Raw genomic sequence first — 15,933 nt, 5'->3', positions numbered from 1 at the left:
TATAGCAGCTTAGCACAATTTTCTTCTAAGGTACATAAATTAAAGAAGCTGAGGTGCTGAATGTGCTCTTACTGAAATTTCAGCTTAGCAAGCTACTGAACACAACATTAGGGGTAATTCCAGTAGGCAGTATGTGAACTTAAAATCCATGTAGAAGTAAAAATTATTGTGCCTTTTTAATAGAAAATAAATGCAAGGGTGGTACACACACAAAATCCTCAGAAAAGGCAAAACAAAACAACAGAATGGCACCAGCTGTTATTTATGCGTAATTTAAGATATAATAGTAATATAAATATTAGATAACATATGAAAAAGCCTTCTCTGAAACCAAAGACTAAAAATAGTCAAGTACTACTGAACTAATACATTAAAAAATGTCATAGCCTTCTTTGTCCAGGTAAGATAGCACACTGTTTTACCTTTCTTCTTTTTTTTTCATACATAATAAAGAATACTCTTATTTCTAGAACTAAGAGTTTTTTTCTAGAACTAAGGGGTTTTTTCAAGACAGAATTATTTTAATTTCATTAACATGACATGTTTGAAACAGGGCTGACAAGCAGTCTAGAATATTAGATGATGGATTGCTGAGAAACATAATTTTCACTTTAATAGAAGTACAGCATGCACATAATTCTAACCCCCAGTGCTTTGCTGTAACAGTGAATTTAGTCCAAAACTACAGCCTTGAGAATCTGCATACAAATCCATCACAATAACTGGAATGAGTGCTTCGTTTGAAAGGTAAGGATTCTCTCTGCATATTAATTTGTACAGAAATGTACAGTACCGCTGCACAGAGTCTGGCCAGCATGCGTCCCAGCAAAATGCCTGTTCTTGGTCCAGATGAAGTCAAAGGCAATGTTTTCTTTGACTTCAGTTGAGGCACAAAAAGGCCAATAAATACCCAAATGGTACTTTATTAAAATGACATGCACACTTTCCAGTAGTGCCAGTTAACTGTGTCCATTTAAGGGGAAAATCAGTAACACAGGTGTAGCATTTTGTAATTACTAATGAACGCCCTGCTGTATGTATATTTTGCTCATCCCTGGAAAAAAACTAACATATGAAAAAGCATTTCTTCCAGAAAAGCAAAACTTAAATTAAGTCTAGTTAAAACAAAGTGAGATAATATATTTGACATTGGGCTATTCCAAGAAAAAAAAACTATTTGACCTCTGACAAAAAAAAAATGAAGACAGCTAACTCTTTATCAGAATGAAGAAAAGGAAACTGTAAGATTCTATCCTTTGTTACGTCTGTCAGTAAAAGTTTTTTCATCTGAACTGCATTTGCAGGGGAAAAGACCATTTACGATGTAGCTGTTTCCAGAATTCACAGTTTAACGTTTGGAGACTGAAAAACTTTGGCTACTAAAATGTATAAGCCTTTTAAACTTCTGTATTTTATTCTAATAGAACTTAAGTGTATACCGAATACATTCCTTAAGTCTACTCTTATTAAATTTTGATGTTAAACAGAAAGGGGAAACCATGTGCAACTAGATTAATTTATCTCCAGGGAGTAAGGACACATTAATAATTGAGATAATGTTTTCATATATGTTGGAATCAAGTGTGCCTTTTCACTTCTTTATTAGAAAACACATTAGGGGAAAATTATCTCATTCTCATCAGTAAGACCTAATTGCTGAGAAAGTCTGTTTTCTTTTCAATAACAAAAGGATTGTTCTCATTACTTCAAAATGAAAAAAAAAAAAAGAAGAAAAAAAAAGATCAGAAATATTATCAAGCAGTGCTGGAATAAATGCCTGTATTACCAAAGAGAGTGTTTACTTAATACACCAGTCCTGTTTTTGTTTTAAACAAATCAGAGTTTATTGTATTTTTATAAAATACAAGCAAACTCTGGATTGGATAGAAGTGGGCCAAAGGAGGAAAAAAAAAAGAACCACAACTAAAAATGACTAATTTTTTTGGCTTTCTGAAGGGCTGATCTTTCTGTAAGTTATAAAAAATTATCTTGGCTGATTGTGAGAGAACTCTATAATTTCCCATGAACACCCATAGGTGTCAAGGCCTGTTGTGAGGTAATGGAATGGTATGTAATTTACTCTGAATCGCTGTACATTATGCTGTATGGATTACATACAAAGCAAACACTAAGTGCATGATGGGAACACTTGTGCAGACAGACTGAAGCATATTTCCATAGCGTTGAACCATACATCAAATGCAGTGCTTCTGATGTTTCCCACAACAAAGAGAATTTAAAAAGCCGCCAAATCAGTAACTATGCTTAAAAGTCTTTGCGATAGCCCTTCTATTTATCTGGTGTACCCTAAAAACAAAGAACTGTAAACAAAAACAAATATCTACCAACTTTACTTTGCAGTGCTGAGAGAAAAAATATTAGAATGCTATTTATGGTGCTGAGAAAGAGAAGTTCTCTCTATAAGGTCCATCAAGACCTAATGCTGAATAACTGATCTGTGGGCATACTTGTATTTGCAGCTATCTTGACAAGATTGGTGGAAGAGAATTGACTAGAGCCACAACTTTATAAAAGGACAATGATGAGACAATGTGTACAGTGATTTAATCCACACTCCTATACCACGTAGACTAAAAGAATACAGACTATTCAGACACATTCTTTCAATTGCTTTTATTTATTTTCATAGATCAGCTTTTTAAAATCACACACACTTTCCGATTACTTTCTTTTGCTATACTTTTTGTTTATTAAACATTGGTTCTCTGATAGATAAAACATACCAAATTGAAAGTCAAAACAAATGAGAAATGGCCAAAACTTTTAGCTAGAGCTTAGAGTATGTGATTCTTTCTTTGCTAACAATTTTTGCCATTAACAGAAATAATCCAAGACCATGAGTTGCCCACAATACCTCTCCAAAAAAACTAAATTTAATTATTATTTTTAAGATAATTCACTTAAAATACACACACTCATTTTGCTAGCCCACAGGAAATCTGTGTTGTGTGTTAAGAAACCCACACAAAAACTCAGCTGATACCCATCCATGGCCTGAATCTGGCACATACGTCAGTACTATTTCTTATTTTTATTTAACATCTTTTTCTTCTTTGCTTTTGGCTTTCCCCCAAAAAACTTTCCTTCTTTCATTGCTTTAAAACAATTTTTAAGTTCATCTGAAATTAGACTAAAAAATTTTTGCCTATTTAAAAAAGATATTATCAATATTTCAATTTTGCTTGCATAAAACGGATTCATGTCTTAAAAAAAATTTTAATTGATAACGTAAATATTTAAGGATAATGTAAAATTCTCTAACTCCATTTATTTTAGCTAAATTTAAATGTTTTATATAACTTGATGATCTGGCAAGCTTATTTTATTATTTTATTATTTTATATTCTTATTTTATTATTTTATATTCTGTTAATTAGCATAGTCTAAACCACAAACTCTTAACAATGAAAATAAAGCCTCCAACATCATTATAGAGTGTTCCATAAAAAAATATTTTATTAAAACATATCCCAAAATGCTCTCATTATAATCACTGGGCTTTGGTAGGAATAGATTTAAGTCCGATTTATTAATGTCTGCTATAGAAGAGGAATTCCATCCCCACTGAAGGCAGCAACAAAACTCCCACAGATTGCAAGTCATCCAGTTTGACTGAGTACATTTAGGTGTGTTCTGAGACTTATCTTTTACTCTTTAAAGTGAAAATCTCCCTCTTGCCACGACGACTTTTTCGGGTAAATACTTTGAGACAAAGACCCTGGTGTGTTATTTACTATTTGCTTGCGTATAGGAAATGCGTATAGGAAACTCATAGAAAGAAGTCACACATATATATTAGATAGTATGCAAAAATAGAACATAATGATTAAAGGAGGTAATCATCAGTCCCAAAGAGCTGACAACCTAAATATTCACAGGTTTTCTGTGAACAAGTGCTATACACAACATGCTGGCTCCACAACACCAAATATCTTTTAAAAATCCATTCACTTTTACTGTATATCCACTGAAGACAGCAAAACCACTCTTTGCATCTTCATGGACTCCTTGTCGGTTTTATAACAGCAAGCACATCCCCTTATATTCTTCTGAAGATTCGGGTTTGGTCTAGATGAGTAAGTATCACCTGCAGATCTACGGGCATGTTTCTACTGGTACTCTGTAACAGTTAGTCTTGAGGACAGCAGAAGCTGCAGCTACAGAGGACTAAGCAGAACTAAGAAATTACACCTTCCAGCACAAAGCAAAGAAGAAATGAATGGCAAAAGACTAGGTAGACGGTAAGCTGTTTCTGTAAATAAGAAGTACTGACACACACGGGGATTATATGTGTTCCCTGTTAATTATTAAATCTGTGTGTAAAATGAGCATATACTGTATTTTCTTTCTAAATTAACTTACCACAAGATGCTGTTGTAGCATCTGCGTACAAACTATACCTAAGCAGAAAACTCCAGTGCTTCACTGGAGAAAATGTACACGATCACGAACAGTAACAGCCATGGATGTCCCTGTACGGCCAAAGGAATACAACAGCAGGTTTATGATCTGTTCTGCCAAACCACAGTCACTGTTCATCGCAAAATAAACCGAACTATCACAGCCTGAATGTTTTCAATGATATCAATTATCACTGTTACCCTCTCTAAGATGGTGACGTATACAAAAAAAAGAACATTTTCAGAGAGCTGAATGTGGTTTTCACACAAAAGCAGGGTCAGTGCAGGACCAGAGTTGAACAAGCCCTAATTCCTTCACTGTGCAAATAGCAGGGCTGTAGAATAGGCTCCTGCACTCGTTTCAGCAGCTTTCTGGGACTGACTGTAGGCCACAGCGATGGTGCAATACGCCATCTCAACCCTCATGTACTACTCAGACTAAGATGATACCTCTAGTGCAGCAAGACTTTTGCTTGCACCGGCTACATTTTCCAAACTGCTGGGTCGACTTGCTTAAATTGTGTAGGCTTTTTTTTCACAGCTAGTGAACGATGCTAATACTACATAGAATTACACTCCATGTCTACTTCAAAACAATCAAATTTGACAAGGAAGGAAAGATGATGACTTACTTCCCAGAGATGCTGAGTGTTCCTGATGGCTCCTGCTTGAACTTTCTCTGGCAAGAGCAGGACTCCCTGGAAGGGCCCAATCCAGGTGCCCTGCTGGATCCGCTGCGCGGCACAAATGCCGTAGGCCAGGCCAGGCACTGTGCTGGTGCACAGACACACTTCCCGGGGCAGGTCCCGGAGCCACTCTGGGATCTCAGGTGGAGGGGCTGCTGCGGCAGCACTGCTGGTACCCACCAGACGGCGCAAGGAGTGGAGGGGCCCGTGCATGGGGCACTCGCCGTTGCGGTTATCAGCACACATGTCACATCCTGTGGGGCAAAGAGGGAAAAACACTATCAATATGGTGCTGCTGGCCACCACCATGATCACTGCCACGGGCGAGACCATGCAGACCCCTCTACTTTTCCCATCATTTCATGGCAGCTTATACACACCGTACCCTTTTGCATGTTGCTTAGGATGGTTTTCCTGATCTTGCCAAAGCCCTTAATAAGAAATCCCAAAGGCTGAGCAGAAACCCTGCACATGTTTTGCAAGCCTGGTGTGTCCACAGACCTGCCAAGACTCATTTATTTTAACAGTTTTTTAAGATTCTTTTTTTGACTAATATAAATAGCCCATTTAAAGCATCCCAGTGTGTTTTGGTGAGACATTTTAAAAGTCATAATGCCTTACAAGTCCCCCTCATTTGCCCTACCACAGCTCAAGCCAAGGGTTTAATTGGAACAGGATTTAATTTCATCCCTATTTTAAATGAACATTCGCTTACTTTTTACATTAACGTGTGTGTGCATGCCTGTCTGTTTAGAAAATAAAATAAATAAAACAGAACCTCAGAATGACAAATCAAAGCATCCATGGACATTTACTTTCTTATAGCCAAATCTAACCTTTAAATTGAAATTATGTAGCAAATATTACTGATTCCTAGCACACGTTTGAAAATTTTTATTGAACTGGAATGCATGTTCTTTGCCTCTTACATGTAGCTGAGCAAAACAGCATGTCTGGTTTTGTGAGCAGCTCCCATCAGAAAGACCAGTTTGTAAAAACGTTAATTTCCTAACTGCTCCTAATAACAGATGATGTTTCTCTATTTTGGGAAGATCCTAATGTGATTTTTCTTTTTTGAGCAAAGACAATTTTGGTTAACTGTTTCCACTATTGCACATGCCATGAACTTCCAGGAAAATGTTTCATGCTCAGGAAATCCATTTCTCTGGAGGTATGCTGAGTTAACATAACAATAAATCTATTGAAATAGGTTACCGTCTTCTGCACATTTCAATTTTGTGGCACAGTAAAGGCTTTCATATAAATTTATTCCAGAAATACAAAGGAAAAACAATAACTATGCCATAGTACTCATGTAGCAAGTCCTAGATCTTTCCCCTAATAATTTTATAATTGTATAAAATATTTTATTCTTGTAAAAATAAAGCACAGTATTCACTATAGAAGCTGGAGCTTCTTGGTCTATGCCACAGATTTAGACTTGCTAGATTGCCTGTAACCACAGTTTTAATTCTCAGGGGGACTGACTCAGCTGTTCTTCTTTCCGAGGTGAACATAGTATGTATGATGTAGGCCTCTTTCCTACAGAGCTTTCAAAAGAAAACCTTCCTCTCTACTCAGTAAAAGCTGCTAAAGGATAATAAAAGCTGCATTTTCAAAATATGGCCTCTATTTGCATTCTCCAATTTTAGACACACTTTCTAAGCACTATTTCCTGTCATCCTCTTTTAAATTGTACCATACAAAAATGATGCATTCAGCAATATGAAAATTTTTGAAAGTTACATGTGGAAGCTAATTTCCCTCAAAATCGTTACACCTTTGGGTCTTGCAGTAAATGCATGTGCTCGGTGCTTGTCAGTTCAAGTTCTTTACCTGTAACATCGATTACAGATCTTAGCAGAAAGCAAGGAAGCAAGTCCTGAGTTGTGCATTACTCTGATGGGTGCCCCTGCAGAAGAAGGCCTGTGTATGAAACTCGCCCCCTGCCATCCCTAACCTGTCAAGCAGTGTAAGGGCAGCAAGGCAGAAGGGAAGAAAAGCCCGTGCAGGCACTGCAGCACACCAGGGCAGCTACAGCACAAAAGCCCCTAGTGATTATCAGGCTTATATTGGCAAAAAAAATGCCTTTTGGCTGGAGGGTTAAAGCCTTTCCTTAACAATATAATCCCTGTTGCAAAACGACTCTTTTGTTGGGTTAAGCCGCAACTGCAGAAGGGTTTTGCTCGCTCAGCCACGTCAGTTAGAGGTGGCTGGAGGATGAGATTTGCAGGACCTCAGGGAAAAGGTTTCTGGCCAGTCCTGAGAAAAGATTATTATGCAGCAAATATTGCTACAGCCATTCCCAGGCATGATGAATAAAAGGCAGCAAGGACACGCTGGGGATTTTGTTGTTGTTGTTGTTTCCACAGCTAGTTTGGAAAGTGAGGTATCACCACAACATCTTTTCTTTCCTCTTTGAAACCAGTCATCAAGAAACCATGTGGTTTTGACATATCCAAAGATCTCAGGGGCTGCATTGGAGTTTGGCATTGGAGATCATACAGGAAAGGATTTCAAACCAAGAAAAAAACCAAACCCAACCCCAAAGAGGTTGGCATGTGAGTACACTTTAAACAAAACCGGCATCTAACCATGGAAGTTAGAAAGAAAACATCTGACAGGAAAACTGAGGGCTTAAAGAGAGGATGTCTAACCATGATGTCAATTAGCACCCAGGGCAGGCCCTTGAATCTGACCTGTTTGCACTGTTTGACGATCTTCTAGATGTGTAACTCTCCTCCCAACCACCTGAATATTAATGGCTTTCTTGGAGACACCGTGTCTCTATAGCAACTTACATTAAACATGCTAAGGCATCTTCATGACTCCACTCAGGCAATTTCAGTGTCATCTCCGGCATCCTGCCACCAGACACGCGTAACTTCTCATGCACGCAACTTTTAATACCCGCCTAGAACAAGGATTTCTTCAATTTGTCCTGACAATACGTGTACATGAGTGTGGATAAAACATTTTATTTCTACCTTTTCAAGGAAAAGAAATTAAGAAATTGATGAGGAGTATAAATGAACCCTGTGTCACTGTCATTTACCCTTACAGAAAGCCACACAGTGATACTTATTTTCCACTCTCCAAAAACACTGGTAATGTCTTAATACTTTGCGGCAGCAGTATCTGATCTCCTGCTGTGTTCCTTTCCCTTCGTCCTGCCAAAGCTGAAAATTTGGAAAATGGGACATCTTCTGAAACTGTTTTGGCTTATGGCTTGTTGATGAGAGGGAAGGAGTCTGTGTTTAATACTAAGCAGTACTGAAATTCTTCTTAGTTGCATGCTTTATAGATCTCTTCTTTAGTTTTTATGCAATTGTACAAATAAATTTTTAAAAATTCTTTATAAATGTTATAAGGAGTGGAAGCCCTACTAGACATATTTTAGCATGCCTTGAGTAAAAAGTTACCGTGCATCTTTTCCTCTTCGTGACTAACTTCTGTGTAATGATACATGGAAGGCTTTCACGCAAGCACACTGTCAATAATGTTATACCACCCTTTTAAAGACAGTCACTGTAAGCAGTGGATTCCTCTGCCTCAGAGGACAAGGGAAGGAAGTCCTTAATATAAGACAGGGGAAAAAAGGGAGAACTTCAAGACTTGCACATTACCCTGCCTCACAGAAAGGATCAACAGCATCATCTTCATGGATACTGCGAAGTAGGATGTGATACAGTGCACCAAGTTGCTTAATAATAGATGGAAAAGAAGGGTTTTTTTGAGAGGGAGAGTGCTGTGGTCCACTGACATCACTGGAGTCTCCAAACTGGATGGCAACTGTTAAGACCCACACGAGTATGGGAAGATCACATTGTGGGACAAGTGTGAGCTTTCCAGAGGACTGCCACACAGGGCAACAAGGAGAGACGTTCTGTGCCCTTTCTCCTATTTTGGCCTCAGAGAGCAGCTGTGAGTAGAGACCTCCTCCAAGGACCACTGAATACTTCCACTGGCTGTAATAGCATCAGTCACGCCCCAAATCAAGACAAGAAGCAGCAAGAAATGTGAGAAAATTGAGGGGTTTGCTGAAAATGGAAAAAGCAAGGAGAACTGCAGCCAGAGCAGAGTGTCCTCTGATAAAATCAGGAGATGTAGAGGGTAAGGTCAGTGGGAATGCTCCGTTGCAGGCCCAGATGCATCCAGATTCTTTGGAAAGAGATCAGTTTCTTGCTTTATACCTTCATGCTGTATAGATGGGAGGATTAAGGCAAGGAAGAAGCAAGAAAAAAAAAAAAAAACTATTTCCTAGTGGACCTATTTGGTATGGCTCTTTTGGGAGGAGTGCAGTATGTTATCGTTTATTTGCCTCCATAAAAATGAACACAGTGTAAAGCCAGCACTATAACTCCATGAGAGTACACTTAAAAGTACTAAACCTAAGCAAAAGGGAAAGGACACATCATTACCCCCAAAACATAATTCTAAACACTCTCCAATCTAAATAACACTACTATTGCATATTTTAAAGGAAATCTGAGAGGACAAAGCCTTTGTCAGTGAAAGGTAGAGTCCAACATAGTGTTTTACCCAGCACACCAGCTGTAACAATAAATGAAAGAAATACATTTTTGTCTCTGCAATAATATGCTTCAAAGGTTCAGTTATACTGGATACCTGCAGTTTGCTGGTATTAAAGAAGGGTGGCCTCTGACCCTCTGCTTCATAATTCACGGCAAGCATGCAGGTATCCCGTGTAAGTGGCCATCATTTCACACGGTATTACTCACTTGCAAGTATAAATCACTGCGGCTGGTCCTGCGTCCCTGGCTGGGCCCAGGTACCCAGCTAAGAGGGCTGGGTGAGACAGTACCCTTTCGTTTCCTGAGGGCTGGCGCTTTCCTAGGGATCACGAGTTCCTCGTGCCTCAGTTTCCTCATCGACGAGCTGACATTAATCTCTTTTTGCGAAATTAACCGCAGTTTCTCGCAGACTGCCTGACTTGAGGCAGGCTTTTCGGGGGGACGAAACACAGATGCGCTCTTCCCCTCGGGTTCCTTTTATTTATTTGTTTATCTATTCTAAATACGCGCTGCGGAGAGCGGGGCCGAGCCCAAGCTGCTGCCGCAGGGGCCGGATCGCGGCGCGACGGTGCGGAGCGGCCGCCGGAGGGCGGCGAGCCACAGCCGGCACCGGGTCCCGGCCGCCCCGCCCGGCTCTGCCCGACCCTTCCCGGGGTCCGACACCCCCCCCGGGCCTTTACCCCCCCGCCTCGCCTCCCCGCTCTCCGCGGCCGGGGCCGGGGCCGGGGCCGGGCCGGAACGCCGCCGCGGCGCGGGGGAGGGAAGCGGAGCCGCCGCTGCGCCCCGCCGGCCGCCCGGGCGGTGCTCCCGCACCGGCGCAGGGGCTGCCGCGGGGCCGAGCCCCCCGGCCGGGGTCAGGCACACCCCCGCCCAGCTCCTCCGAGGAAGACGGCGTGCGAGGGCCCGCTGGGCGCCCCAGGGCGGGCCGGGGGGACCGTCCCGCTTGCGCAGCGGCTTTCGGGTTATTTTTGCGAGGCGGGTGGGGGGCGGGTTGGGGGGGTTGGTTTGATTTTCCCTGCCTTAGATTGAAGGTATGAATGAATTAAATTTCCGTGTCAGGTATGAGAAGGGTAGGAGAATATTGTGTGTAGATAAACCTTGCCACCCCCTGCCCCTGAGAGACCCCCATATACAATGTAGAGATGATGAATAGGCTCTGGGAGAGGAGATCGAAGTTCAGTCCGCACCGGCTCCACTCTCTCCTACAAAACTATAGGGCAATTAATTGTGGCTTGTCCCCTCATCCTTCATCTCCTGGTGGCACATATCGATGGAGATTACTGCTGATGGACCATTTTATCACCCTAAATAAACAGTCACCACCTTCTCTAACCTCAATCTAATATATGGCTATCTGCTATGTTTAAGGGTGCTGGGTAACTAATGATGTAAAATAGCTAAATCATACAGGTTACCAGCAGTCTGGAGAAAAAAATCCAAATATTCCCCACACCGATCCACTTCACAGCATGTTATATATACACTGTCTCCCCGTAAATTGAATGGGAGGAGGCGTGCAAACTGCTTGCTTGCGTGACACTTTAGTTTTACACAGCATATTTATTACAGTGGCAGGTTGGCGCTTTCTGGTAGAGGAATCGCAGACTTCTCGTTGCGAAAGCCTCTCCTCACTAGCGAGCGGCAAGCCTACAAGGAAGCAAGCCAGCCCCGCACCCCCAAACTCGCCCTGGGAGATCTCCTCCTCGCCGCGCAAGTGCCCCTCCCCCAGCGCCCAGAAATACCCTTGCCCTTCCAGGTTCGGAGCGGGAAGAAAACGGTCCCCAGCCGCCTGCCGCATTATCAGGGTTTTAACATAATCCCCTTTACTTCCCTAGGAGTAAAGACTGCAGGGCCCTGATTAGGATTTTGTTTCTTGGTTGTTGGGTTACCCCCCCCCCTCAACTAAAGCCCTTTCAATTTAAAACAATTACATACAGACACTTAATCCACGGCTCCTTGGCGGCCCTCGCTCCCCTCCCTCGCCCAAGACCGTGCGCTATTCGCCGATATTTGACGACCAAGGCGGGTGTCTATGGGGAAACTGCCGCCCATACATCTTCCCACTGCGGCCGCCTGGCGCCGGGCCGGGCCGGGCGCTGAGGAGCCGGGCCTGGCGGGGCGGCGGATAGCCGGGAGCACAGTCCACCCTCGGGCTTTCCCGGCGCGGAGGCAGCGACGCCGCCGCCCCCGCGGGAGCCGCCCGCCGCCCGCCTCCCCGCTGCCCCGCGGCGAAGTTTGCAGGCGCCTCTCCCGAGAGGGTGGATCCTATCAAGGGAGCGGGGGGACGCGGTTTGCCCCGGAGAAGAGGGCGATGCTCGGGGCGGGGGGAAGAAGGGGAAGCGAGGCACTCGCTTGGTTGGCGAAGGAGGTACCTTTAAAATTAAACCCCGAGAAACAGCCGGCGGCCAGGGGCCTGCCGCCCATCCCAAACCGACAGGCTGCAGTCGGGCAAGGCCGAGGCGGCGGCCCTCGCCTCGCGCTCGGGGAGGGGATCGGGCCCTACGGGTGCGTGTCTGTGCCAGGCCGGGGAGAGCCCCCGCCCGCAAGGCGCCCGTCTGTCCGCCTGGGCTGCCCGGAGCTGGAAGTGCACCGAGCAAGGATAACTCAATGAAGTAGATCGCTCTCGCCTCAGCCACCACCCCGACCTCCTTTCCCTCAAACGGGCACCCTCGGTGCAGCACGGGGAGTGAGCTGCTGAAAATCCCGCCTGCCCACGGATTCCTCGCGTGACCGCCGAAGCACTCGGGGAGCTGCGCAGGGCTAGCCAGGCCGGTGCCCTGCAGCTCGCCTTGCTGCGCCTCTGCTCGGGCAAGTGAGTGGAGTGCGTGGCAGGGCACGGACTGCACTTCCCGTACTCTTTCCTCACTTACAGTTTGCTTTTTTCTTTATTTTTAAGAACGAGTTGCCCAAACCAAACGCACCTGGTCCCAGAAGGTTGAAAACTCGGGTTAAAAGTTTTGCTTAGAGACAACTAATAACCGCTGGAGCAAAAGTCGCTTTGTAAACAAGTTCAATGGTAAGACTTTTTAGATCTCGCTGCAGAAAAAAAGGGAGAGACCGTGCTGGCAGCACCCTGCCCCGTCCTTCAGACGGCGAGCGCTGCCCTGTCCCAGCCGGGCGCGATTCACGAGCGTCCTTTCTGCAAGCGACCCGTTTTCTTTCTCGAATCCACCCTTACTATCGCGATTGGGAAGAAACTATGCAGACTTTGCCTGCGACTCTGCGGCGTGCTTTTATTCCACTCACTCCTTAAAAATCCTCCCCCCAAATCGCTTTTTTATCTTCCTTTCTCTTTTTAAAACCTTTATCTTGCAGATTTACAGAGCTGCTCCAAGAAGTAAAACATGTATTGTCTGAATGGTTCGGTAGGCGATTAAAAGTGCATTTCAGATTCCATTAAGCGCATGTAATTTATGAGATCATGTTTTCTGCACCCGAGAAGAGCAAATACACTAACACGTTTCACTACAGGGTAAAACTAAGCAGAAAACAAATCGGTATCCAATATAGAAAGATTTGCAAGAAGGGGGAAAAATCCCCACCAAACTCAGAGTCAACTTTCCTCGTGCTCTTTGAGACACACGCACAATGATTAAGACTATGCTAGCATCCACACAGTTTAATTAATACACAACAGAGTTTCACGGAAACTCTCAAAATAAACTCCGCATCTGAAACGAAATTAAACAAATCCGCGTTTTGCTTGGACATGTGTTTACGGATCGCCGATTTGGGGTACCGTTTGTCTGTTCAACAGCCTTCCTTAAATAGACATTTCGGGGGGGGAGGGACAACAAAAATAAAGAATTTTAAGAAACCTTAGGATAAAAGAGGGTGTTTGAAGCAGTGGAAAAAAGTACACACGCTGAAGCCGTGTTCCAGTGTTTTAACAGGGACAAATCCGTGTGCTCTGAATGTTAGTAATAAATCTGATGAATTAATATAGTTCATCCAGTTATTTTCACCCCATGAATTTTCTCTGTTGTGTAGTTTCGACAGATACAGGAACAAAACACAGGCAGAACCAATTTCTAAAATCACAAACCTCTAGTCGATATAGATGTTTAATAATAGGGGCATTCCCCCCCCCAAAAAAAAAAAAACCCCACACTCTGTAATTGGCAACAGCAGTATTAAACGTTTTCTAACCACCAAGTGCTAAATGAATTCTGACACTCAAGCAGACGACCTTTTTCGTCTAGAAAACTAGCTTTCCTTATTAAATAACCATGTCATGCTTCTCCGTAGGGGTGAAAACTAAAATCAGCGAGGTGTTAACGAGGTCTGAAAGGAAAACGATACTCCGAGATAAGAGGGAGGAAAACTTTGCCCTAGTCCATCTGATGAAAACTGCAACTTTTCCTGACTTGCCCATCTCGGAGTAGTAATTGATTTCTGGGTATTCAGCTAAGCCCGGGCTTTCCAGGCCGGAACGGCGTGATACAAGCAAGGCGAGAAAGGACCAGCATTATAGCAAGTTGCTGTGAACCACTTCTGAACCCATTTTCCTAAGCAGCCCTCCGAGAGAAATCTACCCCCACAGCAGCCTTCCCGGTGAAGTGTGCCTTCCAGGGATGGACCTGGGTCTCAGACAAGAAAAGCTATTCCCGAGGGGTTACCGCCCGCCTCCCGAAAGCACTGGGAACAACGCAAAAGGCAACTCAAGGGAGGGAAGGGCAGGGCGGAGGATGCTCCTCATGGGGAGAGCGATGCAGGCACCGACTGCGCTCCCCCGACTTGGAGCGTCCCAAGACCGGCCCGGTGCGGGGAGAGGCGGAGGACGGGGGTCGGGGACTGCGAGAAGGGGCACGATACGTACGGTTGTTGGGGTCACTGGTATGCTGGTTCAAGGGGATGATGTCCATGCGCTGCTGCCCGTACAGGTAGTAGTCCAGCTCCTCGGCCGTGCACCGGAACCGAGCAGCAGCGCGCTCACCGCACTGGCTGCCGCCGCTGCCGGCCCCGCACAAGTCCTTGCCCTGCAGGGGAGCGGGCGCTCCCCCGGCCGGGGGCTCGCAGCTCTGCAGCGGTCCGAAGACCGGGAGCTGGGTCACAGGCAGGGAGGTCAGGCCGGCCAGGGAAGCGGCAGCCGCGGCGACGCAGGAGGAGGTGGAGGAGGAAGACGGAGTGGATGAGGAGGAGGAGGAGGCGGCGGAGGAGAGGGAGGCCGGGCGCTGGCGGAGGCTGTCAGCCGGAGGCTCGGCTCTCTCGGGCGGCTGGAGCTGGGCGAGGGCACCGCTGCTCTTCAGCTGGCTGCTCTGCGGGAAAAGCTGCTGCCAGTGCTGCAGATAGGCGGGATCCACCTTCAGGAACGCAGATCCGCCGGGGTCGCTGGGCTTCAGCATCGCGCTGCCTGCGGAGCGGAGAGGAAGGGGACAGCAGACATGAGACCCCCGCCCCGCCCCGGCCGGCCCGGCCGCCCTGACCCCGCGGCGCTCTCCACGCTCGGACACGCCGGTCCACGCGGGGGTTCCCCGCGCCGGTTGTCCGGGGTCGGCGGCGGGACCGTCCTCGTCCCGCTTCCCTGCCCGTGCCACGGTCGGCAGAAGAAAACCGTGGCCCGAAAAGCCCCAGGACGGACACGCGAGAAAGGTGCTGGCCGTGGCGACAAGGCTTTCCCCCGCCGCCGACCGGGAGCGCGGGCAGGGAGAAAGCAGCGGCCGGCAGCCCCTCACGCCCGCGGCCGGAGGGCCAGCCGCCCCGAAAGGCGCGCAGCTCACCCCGTCCCCGGCGCACGCAATATCTTTCCCTTTCATTCCCTTCCCTCTCTTCGCGGGAGCAAACGACTCTCAAAGTTGACAACAGGGAGAAGGACGAGGGAGGAGGAGGAAACTTCAGCCCCACGTACACACGCGCGTCTCTTTCCTCTCCAGCCGCTCCTGCTTTCCACGCCAGCGTTTATAGGAGGAGGACACGGCCCGGCAGTACCCTGCCCGCGGGTGAAGGTACCCCGCTGCGGCCCCGGCTGGGCTGGCTGTGCCGGCCGAGGCGGGAGGGCCGGGGCCGCCCCTCGCCGGGCGCCCCGGCCCGGAGCTGCTTTACCTGAGCGGGGTGCACCGAAGCGGCTGCTGCGCGGTCTGCGTGCGGAGGTGTAGGCAGCCTCGGGAGCCTTCGAGCCGGAGGAGGGTTGCGAGGAGAGACTTTCCTGGTCTTTGTCCACGGGGAAGCGGGGTGATCCTCTTCCAGATGCCGGGGACAGGCGGGCCGGCTAGCTCCGAGCCGCCGGGCTCCCTCTGCCGTGGCTGCGCATCGCAGTCGCGCCCGGCCGCTTTGCTCGGCTCTGGCAGACTC

General features: G+C 46.1%; 1 protein-coding gene across 1 annotated transcript in view; it reads right to left on the bottom strand.

Moving 5' to 3' along the window:
* The window catches only part of PRDM6 (PR/SET domain 6), a 76,164-nt gene extending 61,177 nt beyond the window's left edge, over nt 1-14,987 (bottom strand). Inside the window, exons 1-2 of the mRNA XM_075136517.1 lie at nt 14,462-14,987; nt 5,054-5,361 (exon numbers count right to left, since the gene is read on the bottom strand). Coding sequence (XP_074992618.1) covers nt 5,054-5,361; nt 14,462-14,987 — 834 coding nt within the window. The remainder of the gene's footprint in view (nt 1-5,053; nt 5,362-14,461) is intronic.
* Nucleotides 14,988-15,933: the final 946 nt, after the last annotated feature.

The sequence above is a fragment of the Calonectris borealis genome, chromosome Z (assembly GCF_964195595.1).
Source record: "Calonectris borealis chromosome Z, bCalBor7.hap1.2, whole genome shotgun sequence".
Lineage (NCBI taxonomy): Eukaryota > Metazoa > Chordata > Aves > Procellariiformes > Procellariidae > Calonectris > Calonectris borealis.
This window is presented reverse-complemented; position numbering and strand designations above follow the sequence as displayed.